Source organism: Narcine bancroftii, chromosome 5, assembly GCF_036971445.1.
Source record: "Narcine bancroftii isolate sNarBan1 chromosome 5, sNarBan1.hap1, whole genome shotgun sequence".
Classification (NCBI taxonomy): domain Eukaryota; kingdom Metazoa; phylum Chordata; class Chondrichthyes; order Torpediniformes; family Narcinidae; genus Narcine; species Narcine bancroftii.
In genome coordinates this window covers 46804868-46821855 of record NC_091473.1, presented here as the reverse complement: position 1 = coordinate 46821855, position 16988 = coordinate 46804868, and the positions used below count along the sequence as shown (strand labels likewise).

Genomic DNA, 16988 nt, shown 5'->3' with positions numbered 1-16988 from the left:
TGGTTCACCACCAAACTCAAACCTCCCCCCACCCCGCCTGCTTCCCTTTGTACCAGAAGCAATTATAATATTACTAGAGAAATTCACAAAGAATGAGATAAAAACCTCAGCCAGAAGGGAAAATTAGGAACATTGACTGTGTTTGTATAGCCCAGTGTTTCACTTTTTTTTTCTGGTCTATGTCCATGAACTAATGCTCAGAAATCCACTGAATAATTCCTGATAATGATGATAGCTGCAATTCAAAATGTGATCATTTATCAGACTGCAAGGGCCAACCATAGTTCATGAGTGAAGAATGTTCAGAGATGAGAACATCCAAGCTCAACATTGACATTTTAATTCAGGTGTAGCCAGTAAGTGATGCTATTGATTCTTTGGATGAAGAGCTCAAGCCTGAAATATTGGTTCTCCACAGGTCTCACTGTAGAGAACAAGCTTGACCCTCGTCTGTCAAATGAGATGTTGAACTGCATAAAGGACACTGACCTGCTGAGTTTTTCCAGCATTGTGTTTTTTACTTCAACTATGGTGCCTGTAGTCTTTTGTGTTTTACAAGTGATGCTATACAAGTGTGCAAACCTTTCCCTGCATGCATCGTGTGAAATGGAGTCAAAGTACATTCAAAGCTGAGGATTTTAAACTACATAAGAGTGTTGGAGGAATTGGAGCCAAGACCACAATCAGATCAGCTACAATTTTATTGAATGGTAAAGCAGAATCAATGGACCAATTTACTGCAACTATCAGTACATTTTCTGTATTCAATTTTTTAACAATGAGGTTGAAAATGCAAAGAGAGAGGTCGTTCAGCAAGATGAATCCAAGTTCATTAATTTTAACCATTAACTTTTGTGTCTTTTTCTTCTGTAGGGAGAGTGGTTGTTGCTATACAATTACATTATTCCTTTCAGAGAACTTCTTGCCCAGATTATACATTCTATGAATTCAGATAAAGGGATCCATCTGACCGTCAACACAGAAACAGTAAGCAGAACTGATAAAGAAAAGATTTTATTTAAAATGTTTTCAATCCTGCTGTCATTGAATCTTAAACTGAAACAAAGGTCTTTGTGCCCATGCTAGCTTCATCTACTTAACGTAGCTCCCTCTGTACCCAATTGTGTTCAGTCACCTCACCTAATTGTACATTTTTAGTACAGAGAAAAATGTTAGAACACTCGAGTTCCCTGATCATTTAGGGAATTAATGGATTGAAGGACTGGTGGTATTAACATTGATGTGTTGAACAAAGAAAAGAAACCTCAGTGCATAAATGAAAACTTCTAAAAATTACATTCCAACATTCCTAATTATTTAATTCATGAACATTTTTTCCATTGTTAAGCTTGTTAAAGGCCTTTCTGATTGTTATTCCTCCCAATTTTCCATCTCCTTCAACATTGTTACATTATCTTTCCTTGCCCCGTGGTTTCACTTTCTCTACAGGTCTCACTGTAGAGTATGAGCTGAGCCTGGGAGGTACCATCTGTAAAATGAGATGTTGAACCAAGACTATCTCTGATTTATATAAAACATTGTCTGAAGAGCATTTCAGTTTTTTCAGTATGGTGTTTATCTATTCTTCAATCATCTTAGGTCAAATGACGAGTCATTTTTTAAATGTACGTTGGCTGCATGTTCCCTCAGTTACATCAATGTTTAATCTTCAAGTATATTTCATTGTCTGTAGGGTGCTCTGTATCACTGAGATAGTGAAAACCACAGATTTCACTCACTTAAGACCCTCTTTCTATTGCATCTTGTTTTGTAGGTATGCAAGTTTCTCGTAAACCTCAGCATGGATTTCAGCTCGTATTACAATCGTGTGCACATCCTGGGAGTAAGTATCATTGTACAAGTCCACTGTGGCACCAAATCAAACTCTTAACTCATTTTTTTAATTGGGCTCACAATTAGAATCTCAGGATTGATCTTGTTATTTAAGATTTTTTTTCCTGCTTCCTTCCCATTTTTAATCTACTTGCTGGATTACCCTTTATCTGGTCCTGATCTATCTTTAAGAGCTTTTTAACTATTTCTTATAAATTATCTTTTGCTGCCTTCCATCTCCCCATTTAATGAGGATGCTCATTCCTATAGTCATGCACAAGAGAATAGAGTAGGTCAACTCAAGCCTGATCTATCCCAGACATGGAACTCTGTGCATGTTTCCCATAACCCTCAGTTATGATCTTTGGGGTAGAGGATTCCACGATCAAGGAAAATAAATTCCTACACTTCAATTTTAAATGACTGACCCACTTGTATCTATGTCCTCTTATTCATGACTCTCCCATTGATGGAAACACCTTAGCATCTACCCTGGCATGATCCCAAGGATTTTGATATCCACACGATCACTTCTCATTTATTATGAAGTCCAAAAATTACAGATACAATTTCTTTAACTGATTATGATAAGATAACCCTCTCATCACAGGAATATTCCAAATGAATCCTTTGGACTGCCTCCTTTGCAGCTATGTCAGTTGCAGAAACTCAACTAACACATCCAAGTGGACATTTTCACAGTTGGAAAGGTGGAGATAGCAATCAGGACCAAGAATCTTGGCTAGTATGTTCTCTTTTGCGTTGTGCCCAGCCACACGCTAATCCAGTGTGGAAAATACAATAGTATTGCAGTAGTAAGAAATCTTAAAGCAATTCTTTATATAGCACAGAATCAGGCCCTTTGGCAGAAAGAATGCAATCTAAGCTAATTTCATTTATCTGCATTTGTCTATATTTCTCTAGCTTGTATTCTATTCAAATATTGTTTTCCCTGCCTCTGGTAGCTTGTTCAAAATGCCCACCATCTGCTGTCTGAAAAAATTATCCTCAGTTCCCTTTTAAATCTATCCCCCCCTAATTTATTTCCCTTTATAATTTTTTTATAAAGCTTCCCCCCTTAGCCCACTGCAAAATGGTCCCACTCAATCTCACCTCATAAGTCAAGCCTTCCAGTGCTGGTAACATCTTTTCTAGACCCTCTCCAGATTAATCACATCCTTCCTATAGCAAGGCCACCAGAACTGCACACAATAATTTGAACAGATGTGACATGATATCTCAATCTAAACTCATACCCAGTGCTTATTTGTATCCCTAGATTTCTGTCAACATTTCCCAGGGCTAAGCACGTCCTGGCTTGGTTCAACTTCCTAAAAATATCTCACTTCACACTCTCCTTTGTTAAATTCCATCTTTGCCCAGGATATAATTGATCTGTAACCTTCAAGAGCCTTCTTTATTGTCCTCTAAAATACCAATTTTGGGGTCATCTGCATTGTAATTTCCATTAATGATTGGGATGAGCACTGATCCCTGCAGCACACTATTGGTCACAGGCCTCTAATCTGAAAAACAATCCTCCAGTTCTGCTTCCTACCATCAAACTAATTTTGTAATGATTGGCTAGCTCATGTTGGATCCCAGATGTTCTAACCTTCCAGACTACCCTCCCACAAAGGACCTTGTCAAAGTCCGTGTAGCCAACATCTGCTGCCCTATCCTCAATCCTCTTAGTCACCTGTCAATTATCTCAAATCAAATTCATGAAACACAATTCCATATACAAAGACAAGCTGACTCTCGCTATTCAGTCCTCACCTTTCCAAATGCAAATAAATTGTCTCTTAAAATCCACTCACCAGCCTATAGTTCCCCGGTTTGACACCACCACCCTTCTAATTCAAAAGCACAACATTAGCAAACTTTTAGTCTTCCATTATCGTACCTGTAGCTAACAAAGATATAAATATCTCTGCCAGGACCCCAACTGTTTCTTCCTTTGTTTCCCAGATGCATGTAGTTACACTCAGGATTTATCACACTTAAGCAATTCAAGACCTCCAACATGTCAATACATTTCAGGATATCATCACTGTTCTCTGAACTCATGAGCTTCCCTGTCCTTCATTGTAAATGCAGAGGAGAAATATTCTTTTAAGATCCACAAATTCTTTTAAGGCTCCACAAATAGATTACCACACTGATCCTTAGAACCATAGAATACTACAGCACAGAAACAGACTCCTTCGGCCCTTCTAGTCTGTGCCAAATCATTTTTACCTAGTCCTGTCACATTTGTGGCCCGAAATGTGAAGTTAATAAAACATTAAACACAAGTTTTATCAGGTAAACTTCTCAGTGTCTTTATTCTCCCGTTTCCTTTGTTCTCCTGCTTGTGCTCTTATCTCTCTCTCATACCATGTGACTTCTGGTACATCTCATACATATTCATTATCATGACATCCCTCCTTTAATCAGAAATAAACTTTACCTTCACTTACCAATATCCCTCGGAAACCTACAAACATCGTAACTAAACTACATAAAATTTACTTCCTACAGCACTCATACATGCACTTTATGATATAAGATTAAAATACTGTCCCAAAGTTCTTATTAAAACTATGGCACAAAGTCTTCGTATCGTTTGGGCGCTTTCCGGTTTTGTTTCGGTCTGCCTGCGATATTGTCGTCGCTTCTCGGTTGTTCACTCTCAGCGTCGAAAATACTGCTCGCCACGGCTTCAGGTGTTTCTGGCGCTCTAGTCACTTCATCAGGAGTGCTGGTAACTGCCTCTGGAACATCATCAGGTCTCTCAGTTTCAGCATCTCGTATTGGCCTTTCAACCTCTTCGCTCGATGTATCTCTAGACTGGTACCTTTTTACACCTGATACATTTCTCTTATACAGGACTCCAGTCGGAGACTTGACTGTCACCATACTGCCACTTCTGGATACGACAGTATAGGGTTGATGGTAATAAGGTGTGTCTAGCTTACCACCAGTTTCATGCCTCACTAGAACATTATCTCCTGGCATGATGTCTGAGTACTTGGCTCCACGTTTCGAATCTGTGTACAGCTTTGCTGCACCTTTCTTTTCAGCATCGTGGTCCCTCATCTCCTGGTCGTCTCGGATTTCCTTTATTTCTGGCATTTTTGTGCGGATTTTTCTCCCAAAAAATGCTTCTGCAGGAGTTTTTCCAGTGGTTGCATGAGGCGTTGCTCGATAGACAGCCACATAAGATAGCAATGCTTCTCGCCAATTTCTCGCCAGTGTGCAATCCTCAATCGTTTTTCAATGGACTGATTTTGTCTCTCTACTTCTCCGTTGGCTTGCAGCCATTTCGGAGTTACTTTATGATGGTGGATACCTGTGGTCCTCATGTATTCCGTAAATGTCTCTGAAATGAATTCTGGACCGTTGTCAGAGTATAATGTAACAGGTAATCCATATCTTGCGAATATCTCTGCTAACGCTTGTATTGTTTTTTCAGTGGTTGTGGACTTCAACATCACGTACTCATAGTATCTGCTGTAGTAATCTATCACTACCATAATTGATTCACCCGTCGGTAAAGGTTCAAGAAAATCAACAGCTACGTCGATCCATGGTCCTGTCGGGAGTTGCGTACTCCGGATCGGTTCTGGCGGATTACTCCTGCTTGTGATTTGACATCCGTGACAAGTTTTAACAAATTTCTCTGCGTCTTTATCACAAACTGGCCACCATACCTTGGTCCTGAGGTTTTGCTTGGTACCAACAATACCTAGGTGTCCTTCATGCGCTAAGGATACGATCTTCGGTCTCGATCTTTGCGGTATCACCAATCTGCAACCTCTTAATACACACTGTCCAATGCAACAAAGTTCGTCTCTAATGGGAATGTAAGCCTTGTGAGTACACTTGTCCCATTGTCCACTCTGTATGCATTCTCTTACTTCCATGAGTTCTGGATCACGTTCGGATTCTCTCTCGACCTCCTTCGTAGTCACAGCTTTCGGTGGCGACTGAATAGCTACGAAGCGTACAAAGCTCTCTGTTTCTGTTCCCAATTCTGACTTGGATTGTGGACCACCATCCTTCACCAATCTGGACAGCGGATCTGCAATGTTTGCTTTCCCTGCAATGTGGATTACTTTATATTTGTAGGGTTGTAGTCTGAGTACCCATCTCTCTATTCTGGCATATGGTTTGGATCTAGGTGCATAGATCACCTCTAATGGCTTATGATCTGTGATGAGTTCAAATTCAATGCCGTATAAATATGCATGGAACCTCTCACAGGCCCATACAAGTCCGAGTGCTTCTTTCTCTGTCTGAGAGTATCTTCTTTCCACATCTGATAACGATCTGCTGGCATAGGCAATGATTCTTGGTCCTCCATCATGCATCTGGACCAACACGGCTCCTAAACCAACCGGGCTGGCATCTGCTATGACTTTGGTTGATGCTGCCAGATCGTAATATCCAAGAGTTTTTGCATCTGTCAGGCTTTGCTTCAGCGCTGTGAACGCTTTCTTCTGCTCAGATCCAAAATGAAATGGTACACCTTTCCTGGTTAGTTTCCTTAGTGGTTCTGCCACTCTAGCGAAATTAGGAATGAACTTTGCACAAAAATTGACCAATCCCAGGAAACTCCTCACCTCCGTTGCGTTCTGAGGTGCATGTGCCTCTGCAATAGCTTTCACCTTGGCCTCTGCAGGGTTTAGTCCTTCCCGTGTAAGTCTGTGTCCCATGAAGTCCATTTCTGACACACCGAACTGGCACTTGTTTCCATTCACGGTAAGGCCTGCCTCCTGTAGTCTAGATAGTACACGCCTCAACCGTTTGTCATGCTCTTCCTTCGATGGTGCATGGACCATGATGTCGTCAGAAATGTTGGCCCCAGGAATACCTTGAATCACTCGATGGATTTCATACTGGTAGATCTCCGAAGCTGCATTAATTCCAAATGATAGTCTCTTGTAACGATACAATCCACAGTGAGTCACAAATGTTGTTACATCTCGGGAACCTGGATCCAGCTCTAATTGATGATAGCCCCATTTCAGATCAATTTTTGAGAATATCTTACTGGTAGTTAGTTCTTGAAGTATTTCCTCCACTGTTGGTATAGGGTGTCGTTCTCTAATTATAGCTTCGTTGGCCATTCTCATGTCAACACATAATCTTATGTCACCCTTTGGTTTGGGCACAATCACTACGGGACTGACCCATTGTGTCGAATGTTCCACCGGTTCAATAATGTCTTGTTCGATCAATTCTTTAATTTTGGCTTCGACTTTCCCACGAAGTCCAAACGGAGTTCGGCGCATTGGTTGTGCCTTGGGTTTGACTGTTTCATCTACCGCTAGCTTCAATTGTCGACCTTTCAGCTTTCCTATTCCTTGGAAGACTGCGGGGAATTCTTGCTTCATATCCTCGTATGACTGAATTGAATTGACACAAGCTCCAATATGAAGTATTGCCAGGTCTCTTCTACTCAGCAATGGTTCTCCCCTCTCTTCTATGACCATAAACTCTGCTTCGGTGTACTTATCTCCAGCTTCAACAGTTGCAGTAAAACATCCAATGGTCTGCAATGGTTTGGTTGCTGTGTATGGATACAGTTTCTTGGAACACTTCTTTGAGGTACAGATGATCTTTTTCCTTTTCAACTTCTCCCATAAATGTCGATCAATCACATTACTGTCACTGCCTGAGTGTACAATGACCTGCACTGTCACTCCACCAATGATCACTGGGACCTTCTCATGATGTATATCATTCAACGTAAATTGGTAACAACTCTGTTCCTCCTGGGTATCATCATCGTCACCGTCTATCTGGCGAATGGTATCTTTCTTTCCAGGATACTTTCCTTTCCCCCAGGCTTTGCCTTTGGATGTTGTACTCTTCCTCTTCTGGTCTGCATTGGACTTGCTTTTGCACTTCTTTGCAAAGTGGTCCTTACCTCCACACTTTCTGCAAACTTTGCCTTTGGCCGGGCAATATGGGTCTTTTCCAAAGTGACCTCGGTTTCCACATCTATAACACTCCACGTCCTGTGTCGGCGTATATCTTGGCTGGTTATGGCCATGTGAGAGCCTCTTAATTTGCTGGCTTGAGTTGTCTTTCAGGGTCATGGTATGAAATTGCCCTTCAACAGCCTCTAATGCAGCAGCAATGGTTAAAGCATCGGTGAGTTCCAACTCACTCCCTCTTTCCAATAGACATCTTCTGAGTTTATCTGATCTGCAGTGCTGTACGACTTGATCCAATAATTGGTTGTCCAAATCAGCTGGCATGTAATTGCATCCAACAGCTAGCTGGCGTAGTCTCGTCACGTACTGAGCAATTGTCTGGCCATCTTCTTGTCTCGTTCTCCGAAACAAATGGCGTTGAAATGTAGCATTCGGTGTCACTACATAGTATACATTTAATGCATCTACCGCTTTCTGGTACTCATCCTTTCTTCCAGTATTCAAAAGTGTCCTAAATGTTTCCCGAACTGCAGGTCCCGCAGTGAAAAGAAGTAACGCCCTCCTCTGCGCTTTTTGTTCAACTGTACCGGTATCTAGAAATAGGCCATGACTGTCGGCGTAGGATTCAAATTCTTCCAGCCATGCCTTCCACTTCACACTTACAGTGCTTGCATCACCCGTTGGGTCAAAATGAGCAATTCCACTGTGTTAGAAAGTCACCGTCTGCCCCAGCCATGAGGAAATATTCCAGCCCCAAAAGTACTGAGTCACAGAGAAAATTCTTATCACCTTGAAGTTCTCTGTAATCCTCTGTAATCTTCTTTAGTCTTTAATTTTCTTCAAGCTTCTTTCATCCTCGTCGCCAATGTCACATTTGTGGCCCGAAATGTGAAGTTAATAAAACATTAAACACAAGTTTTATCAGGTAAACTTCTCAGTGTCTTTATTCTCCCGTTTCCTTTGTTATCCTGCTTGTGCTCTTATCTCTCTCTCATACATATTCATTATCATGACAAGTCCCACTGACCTGCACCCAGTACATAGACCTCCATACCTCTCCCACCCATGCACTTGTCCAAATTCTTCTTAAATGTTAAAGTTAAGACCACTTTAGCTGGCCGCTTGTTCCACACTCCTATCACCCTGAGAATAAATTCTCCCTAATATTCCCCTAGACTTTTCCCCTTAACACGTCTTCTAGTTTGTATCTCGCCTCCCCTCAGTGGAAAAAGCCTACATACGTTTATTCTGTCTATACCCCTCATAATTTTAAATAGCTCTATCAAATTTCCCCTCGTTCTTCTGTGTTCCAGGGAATAAAGCCCTAACCTGTTTATCCTTTCTCTGTAACTCATTTCCTGAAATCCAGGCTCCAATCTTAGTGACATCTGCAAACTTGCTGATCCAATCTACCACATTATCATCCAGATCATTTATATAGATGACAAAGAACAATGGTACCAGCACTGATCCCTGAGGCACATAACTAGACACAGGCCTCCAGTCTGAGAAGCAATCATCCACCACTACCCTCTGGCTTCTCCCATCCATCCACTGACGAATCCAGTTCACGACTTCACAATGAATATCTAGTGTCTGAACTTTCCTGACTAACCTCCCATGTGGAACCTTGTCAAAAGCCTTACTAAAGTCCATGTAGACAACATCTACAGCTTTTCCTTCATCAACTTTCCTGCTAACCTCAAAAAACTAAGATTGGATAAAAATGACCTTCCCTACCATGACTATCCTAATCAGTTTCTGGCTATCCAAGTAATTGTATATCCGATATCTTAGAAAATTTTCCAATAATTTACCTACTACCAACATCAGGCTCACTGGCCTATAATTTCTAGGGTTACTTTTGGGGCTTTTTTTAAACAATGAAACAAGATTAGCTACCCTCCAATCCTCTGGCACCACACCCGTGGCTAAGGGCATTTGAAATATTTCTGCACTAGCTTCCTTCAAGGACTGAAGGAATATCTTGTCAGACCCTGAGGATTTTTCCACCTTTATTTGCTATAAGACAGCAAGCACTTTCTCCTCTTTAATCTGTATAGGTTCCATGACTTCGTGCCTGTTTCCTGAGTGAATACTGATGGAAATAAAACATTTAAATTCTTCCCATCTGTTTTGACTCCATACAAAGCTGAACCCTCTAATCTTCAAGGAGACCAGTTTTGTCCATTACTATCCTCTTGGTCTTAATATACCTGTAGAAACCTTTAGGATCCTTCACATTGTCTGCCAAAGCAACTTCAAGTCTTCCTTCAATTGACCTACTCTCTCATTAGTTACCCTCTAATTTTTAATATATTTAAGAATCTTTTATGATTCTCCTTTATTAATCTGCCAGGGATGTTTCATGTCATTTTCTGCATTCCAATTTTTTTCTCATGTACATCACCTATAGGGGCTCATTTGATTCCAGCTGCCTAAACTTGATCTATTTCTATATTTTCTCAATAAAAAGAGAAGATCCATTATCTGGATCATTCTACATCCTTCGCTCGAGTTTGGGGTTAAAATTTCACTGACAGCAAGGTTAAATAGACTGATAATCAACTTGACTGGTTTGCCAGTCATCAATCCATTCATACAAATGCAGACGTCTTGTCAGGTTACAACTAGCTGCCAGAGAACATTTTAAAGCAAGCAAACTAAAAACAAGCATTGGATTGACATGAGATTGGGAGTACAAGAAAAGGGTGAAATTAATAGCAGAGGAGCAGTTCCTGGCATGTACTATGTTATGCAGAGGAAAGGGTTTTTTTGAAATACTGAAGGCCGCTCCTACATGTGTAGGTCACAGGATTGGTGTTACTCAGTGTTAAAAGTGATGTTTGACTCTACAGGAGCCGATGGAACACTTGTTGAACCAGATGTTCACCCGCCTGCAGTTGATGAAAGGATTGAGGGAGGTTTTTCACACAGCACTGGGTACACTCCACATCCCACCGCCCAACCAGCTCTGAGAATCTTGGACATCCAGTACTCCATTTCACAGCCAGGTTGGAGGAACTAAATACGATGTGGCCTTTTCCCACCTTTAACAGCAAAAAGCCCATGGACTGAATTAGAGCAACCTTAGCATCCTTGATCTGTGCCCGGACCTGCTTCAAGTAATCAGGTGACTACTGATTGGATATTGAAAGGTTGGGATTTAATTCCTGGGGGCTGGCATCCAGACTTACCAGACACTGCCATTAGGTGGTTGTGTGTGAAGCCCATCTCTCTGGTTTGGCAAGAGATTGTCAGTGATAGAGAGATCCGCAGTTCATTATCTTCCATGAAAATCTTCCTCTGAGCACGTTTCCTTTGTACAAACTTTAAAAATGTTAACTTTGGTTAGAGCACATAATCTACAGCATGGCTGTATTCTTTACAGCATCCCTTCGTATTTCAGATTTGATGGAGTCCTGATCCAAAACATTGATCATTTCTTCTCACTAACACTACCTGATCTGCTGAGTTCCTCCAGCATCTTTTTGTCTGCAGTTGGTTGATGCCACCACTATCTCTCTTTTAAAGACATTAATATATAAAATATAATACTCTGTAATACATGATAATTCCACCTGGTTTCCTTTCTGCTGGGGCAGCATTCTTTCACTGCAGCACAGCACACAAGATTAGTTATGAATCTTCTTCATCTTGGAGTAAACTGCATGACTGCTCTGTGCTGGATAATGCTGTGACTGGCACAAAGGCAGCTGGAAGAAAGAGAATGTGAAGTTGGGGCTGAAGCTGAGATTGGAGATGCTCTGAACTGGAGGCAATTTCCCACTTGCCTGCACTTTTCCCCTCGACTTTCTGTGGCTCCGGTCCTCCTTTCTGCTTCTCTGAGTCAGGGATGCCTTGGGTATGCTGCCTCCAATTCCTACCTGTTCTTGCTGGTTTTCACTGAAGTTGCCTTCCTCCTTGGGATCAACAGAAACATCACCCCCAGGCTCAGTCGTGATGCACAGTAGACAGCAGCGAGATCCAGAGTGTCCAGGGAGCAGTTCCGGTAACACTGAAATGACACCATGAGAGGTGTTCAAGGGTGAATCTCCAGCCCATGGTGCAATGTCCCCACTGATGTGTCCTTTTTCTTTTAGACGTGGTGCTGTCTGTGGAGGTGGTTTCACTAGTTGGACTGACAGGTTCTTCCTAGCGACCACATCTATCGAAGTAAATAAAATAAAGACACTGCAAATACTATCATCTGGAGCACAAAAAGTACAGGCTCAGCAGGTCAGACAGCAACTGTGGAGGCAAAGGGACAGTCAGCATTTTAGATCAAGATTCTGCATCAGTTCTGAGATGCTGCCTGACCTGTGGAGTTTCACCAGCATTTCCTGTGAATAAATGAATTAATGTGTCAGGTCACTGACCCAAAATGTTCAACATCTCTCTTCCCAGATGCAGCATTTTCAGTTTTTTTTTATTTAAGCCTCACGTTTTTATTTTGCTATGAGTCAGATCTATTCAGCACAGAAAAATGTCTTTCAGACCAACTCATCCGTGCTGGCACATTTATCTTGGTGCCTTTCACATTACATTTCAAGGCACCAACAGCATGTTACAAGTAATAACACACTTCTCAGAGTGTAGTCTTTTGTCATGCAGGAAATTCAGAAGCAAGTTGGTGCAAAGGAAGGTTCTGCAAGTACATTGCTAGTCTGTGTATAACAATTATGATTAAAGGATAAATATTACTCACAATATGAGAAAAAAATTCCCATCTGTAAAATTATACCTTTGGATCTTTTGCATTCACTGATTTTGACAGTATTGCAGTGATACACCAGCCCATGTTTTTATGGGAATCAGGGTAATTGTGTTACCATTGGGCTCAAGCTCAGAGATTCATCTTGTTCCCCAACTCTCTGATTTCAGCATGTTAAAGCTGGGTGTGCTTTGTGCCTCCCTCACGGCTGTTGAGGAGCTTGAAGCTTTGCAAATGAATAAGTTGTCTTCACTTTGTAATGCTTATTTCAGAAAACTAGTTTTGGGCCACTTGTGTCAATGTCGTGAGTTGGGAAGACAAGACAGAAATCTGCCTTTGAATTTGTAAGATGTTTTAAATGCTACAAGATTTTTTTTTAAGCTGATTCATAGCCCTGACAACCTGATCTCATTTTTAAGTAAAAGCCCACCTGGTTTAACTAATGTTTTCTTAGAAAAGGACAGGTCTGTGGGAGGACCTGCAATCTAACTGCCACTATAAGCTTTGGCTTATCAGTACCTGTAAATGGCAGGGCCCTGGAGAGTATTGTAGAACAGAGACCAAGGGGAACAGGTGCATAGTTCCCTGAAAGAAAATATTTGGCATGCTGGCATTCATTGGTAATGGAACAGAGTACAAAAGTTGGAACATTATGTCACAGTTAAACATGTTGGAGTACAGTTCTGGTGTCTGACCTTCGGAAAGGATATCATTAAGCTGGAAAGAGAGCAGTTATAAGATTGTTACCAGAACCAGAGGGCTTAAGTTCCAGGGAGAGGTTGGATAGACAAGGGCTTTTTCCCCTGGTGCATAGGAAACTGAAGGTTGACCTTGGAGGTTTATACAATCACGAGGCATATACAAGATAAATAATTAGCCTTTTACCATGGGGTAGGAGTGACCAAGAGGGCACAGATTTAAGATGAGGGGGAAAGATTTGAAGGGATCAGATTTTCCACACAGGTTGTTACATACATGGAATTAGCTGCCAGAAGAACTGGTACAGGTGAGTACAACTACAGCATTTAACAGGCATTTAGACAGTTTCAGAGACATGAAAGGATATGGGCCAAAGGCAATCAACTTGGTCGGCATAGATGAGTGGCCAAAGGGCCTGTTTCTGTGTTGTATAGCTCTGGCTCTGATTAGGGAACATCTGATAGAAATGGATATTTTCTTTGCCTTTTCCACAATCATCTGATTGCAAAGACTACAAAAGTGGTAGCAGAGGATGTCTGCAGACACAATTTTCTTGCGTGATTCAATTCCCATCAGATAGCACAGACACAAGGTTGTCTTTAGATTTATGATCCAGTAAAACCCTTTTATTCAAAAGGGATGAGAAGAATCACCATGACTTGTCGAAGAACTCTCTCTTACCAAAATCAGATCCTTTGTCTTTGCCAAGGGAAGGCAAGATGCCCCTCTTCAGTTTTTCTGGGTTCAATTGATCCATTTCCTTCTGTGTTTTGGTATGGTTATTTCCTGCCTGAAAGAGACAGGAAATAGGAAACCAAGGTAAAGGTTATCACAGGGAGAAGATGCATGGTCTCACTACCATCACCAACAGGTACCTCTCTAAGTTGCATACCATCCTGACTGAGCTGTCACCAGTACATCATTGGTGGTTCCAAATCCTAGAGCTGCAGACCCAACAACACTCGAGAAGCATCTTCATTCAAAAATCTATAAGCCACTCCTTGGACCTTTTCAGGAAGAAGGTTCCAAACATACATGAGATAACTCATTTTTGTCCAGCAAAACCTGGTACTAGATTCTCTTGCATCTGGTGCCTAGGTCTATTGGGTCTTTGACACTATCACAGTCAAGGCAAATGAACTTGGAGCCTGGATGAGTGCACAGAATTATAATGTTGTGATTATCACAAAGAAGGTTAAGGAGACAAAAAGAAAATAGTGGTGGGGAGATGATGTTTGGAGAATCAGGAGGGATTGAGAAAAAAAAAACACCAAAGGGCACAAGTCAAATTGATTGAAGTCAGCTAACATGGAAAAAGTGAGGGGAGGGGGGAAAACTGAAGATAAAGGGTCAAGAGGTCTGGAGCAAGGATTTTGGGCTGATCTGGTCACAAGTGCAAGCTGCTGCTGAGATGGGAAAGCAGGTGCACTGCCATATGGTTGAAGACATGCATTTAATGAGATTTCTCTGCAATGCAGGATCATAATCTGTCACCATGACTGGTTGTAGAGATCCAGCCTGGTGTAGAGTGAACAGCTACCACTCAGAGCCCAAGGTCATGACAAAGAACATTGAGATCCAATGACATTTGGCAATACAATAGATACAGGGAGAACATCAGAGTTAAACCTCCAGGTACAGCTGCTTTGATGGTGGTTGAGAGTGTTAGAATCAGTTAAGAATTAAAGACCCATTCCATCTTAATATTGGACAGCAGGAGATAGTTGCCAGAATTCTGAGTTAAGTGGAAGATAGTTGTTCACCTGACCCTTTGCGCCAGATGTTAATGGAAGAAAAGAGACTGCAGATGCTGGAGCACAGAAAATTTGGAGGAATTCAGAGAGCTAAGCAACATCTGTGGTACAAAAAAGAACAGTTGATCTGGGTTAGAACCCTTCAAGACTGAGTGTGCAGAGAGGCCATGACCAATCCATTGAGGGCCGGAGGGGTTGCACAGAAGACAGGGGCAGTTAACTGGCTGGTGCCCATGGGAAGAGAAAGAAGTCAGATGGAGGAAGACTAGTCATGCAGGGTGAAGCTAAAAATGCCCAGAGAAGAGTGGTAAATGGTGTAATGGATCTGTGTTTAATATTAATGCTAGGTTAATACTGCCTGAAGTAATGTGTGTTTGGAACAGGGTTGCACACACCCATACAATTCAGAAGTGATGTCATCTTTCAGTCACGACATCTACAAGCCAGAGGTATGAAAATATGATTTCCAAGAAACAGAACTGACCTAATTTATTATGTAAATAGTCTCATGATTTGGAGAAATATATTGCCAAAACCAGACATTTTGAATGAAAAGACTGCAGGCTTTTGAGAAGTTAAAACATCCTGGAAAGACCGGAGTAAAACAGTCATCTCTAGAAAGAGAGGAAGATACTGGTCTGTATTATATCAGTAGCCAGAACACCAGTGTTAGACCCTTGTGAAGCAAAGGGTGGAATTACAGTAGCCTGAATCGGTGCTATTATGTGACTCCTAACAGAAGGGGACTACAGAAATAAGTGGATTTCAAGAGTGGTATTTCTTGACTGCTTTTTTGAAAATAAAGGGTACAGCCTCAGCTCGGATAGAAACTCCAAAACTCTTAAGAAGCTAAGAGGGAGTTGAAGATCACCAGTGTGTGAGTTTAAGAAGAAATCTCTTCCTGGGAAAATAGCTCAACAAGATTTGTGAGTTCAAACAGTCCAAGGACTGAATCAGTGTCAACAAATACTTCGTTATTGCTTTAAGCAACAATTTAAAAGAACTTGATGTTTCATAATCACTTCTGTATTAGAATTTAATAGACATTCAAGTTCAACATGACTTAAAAATACTGGGCCGTAAACTTGAGTCTGAAAAGTTACTGCAATAGTTTGGACTTTAATACACACACATCTATACAATTACATTTGTACATAGTGGGGTTTTAAGTTTAGAGTTAAGTGGGAACGGTTATGTGGTTAATCGTTTAATAAAAAGTTATTTTGAAATTACCACTGTTGGGTGAATCTTCCATTGCCATTCCTGTGTTATACGAACAGGGGGTCAATTCATTCATACAGTGGAAATGATGCAAGAGGGATTCCTGATCTTGTCAGAGGTTTGGAACTGGAGCTTGGGTTGCCACTGGTTTAGACTGAAACCTGTGGCTGCAGGAGCCCTGGAGGTGAATCCATGGACTCTGAATCTCAGGGGACTCTTTTCCTTATTTTTCTATAGCTGAAAGGGGCTCTGGGAAACTTCTGCTGATTTTTTGTCTGCCTTCCAGTAAGACTAAAAGAATTTTCATGTAATATTACATTTACTGCTTTATGAGGTTGTTAGGAGTGAGGAGAAGGAGAATTTGGAACAGAAGGAAGGGGAGGTGGAGAATCCTGCAGCTGGAAGAGGGTGATTTGACTGGAATATTAATGAGATTTCAGTTCTTTGTTAATCTTCTATAATATTGAAATGGAGATCCTTGACTTCAAAAATCAATTCTTAGAATCTGGTGCCAAAATTTTATTGTCCTTCCCTAATTACCCTCATCTATTTGATCACAGTAACGTGTGCAGTGAAGGTGCCAAGTAGGGAGTTCGAATTTATTAAACTGGAGGTAAGGAAGGAACTGAGACATGCATCAACATTGTACATGACTGCACAGAGCACATTTTACAATTGATTGAAATGTGTACGATTTTAGTAAAACCCAGACATGATGCCATGAACTAACAATCATAGGCCTGGCATGATTTGCACCTCCTCCTCTCCCATTATGAGCTAGAGAACTTCAAGATCAACGATCCTCAACTGGATCCCAGATCAGCACAATCTGAGGCGTCA

At 41.3% G+C, this 16988-nt stretch overlaps 2 protein-coding genes across 13 annotated transcripts in view; one reads left to right on the top strand and one right to left on the bottom strand.

The window, feature by feature from the left end:
- Positions 1-16988, top strand: part of dalrd3 (DALR anticodon binding domain containing 3) — a 59763-nt gene that overhangs the window by 35362 nt on the left and 7413 nt on the right. For 3 of the 7 annotated variants that reach the window (XR_011357505.1, XR_011357503.1, XR_011357506.1), the window contains 3 exons: positions 874-987; positions 1775-1843; positions 10619-10893. Coding sequence is in view for 3 of the 7 variants with exons in the window: in XM_069937343.1 (XP_069793444.1) it covers positions 874-987; positions 1775-1843; positions 10619-10738 (303 nt within the window). In the remaining 4 variants the exon portion in view is untranslated. Of the gene's footprint in view, positions 1-418; positions 711-873; positions 988-1774; positions 1844-10618; positions 16111-16988 lie in introns of those variants that run through there. The other 4 variants (XR_011357504.1, XM_069937343.1, XM_069937342.1 and 1 more) reach the window with 4 other exon arrangements.
- The window catches only part of wdr6 (WD repeat domain 6), a 38700-nt gene continuing 29833 nt past the window's right edge, over positions 8122-16988 (bottom strand). For 2 of the 6 annotated variants that reach the window (XM_069937336.1, XM_069937341.1), the window contains one exon: positions 12195-13963. Coding sequence is in view for 3 of the 6 variants with exons in the window: in XM_069937341.1 (XP_069793442.1) it covers positions 13953-13963 (11 nt within the window). In the remaining 3 variants the exon portion in view is untranslated. Of the gene's footprint in view, positions 11929-12192; positions 13964-16988 lie in introns of those variants that run through there. The other 4 variants (XM_069937339.1, XR_011357502.1, XM_069937338.1 and 1 more) reach the window with 4 other exon arrangements.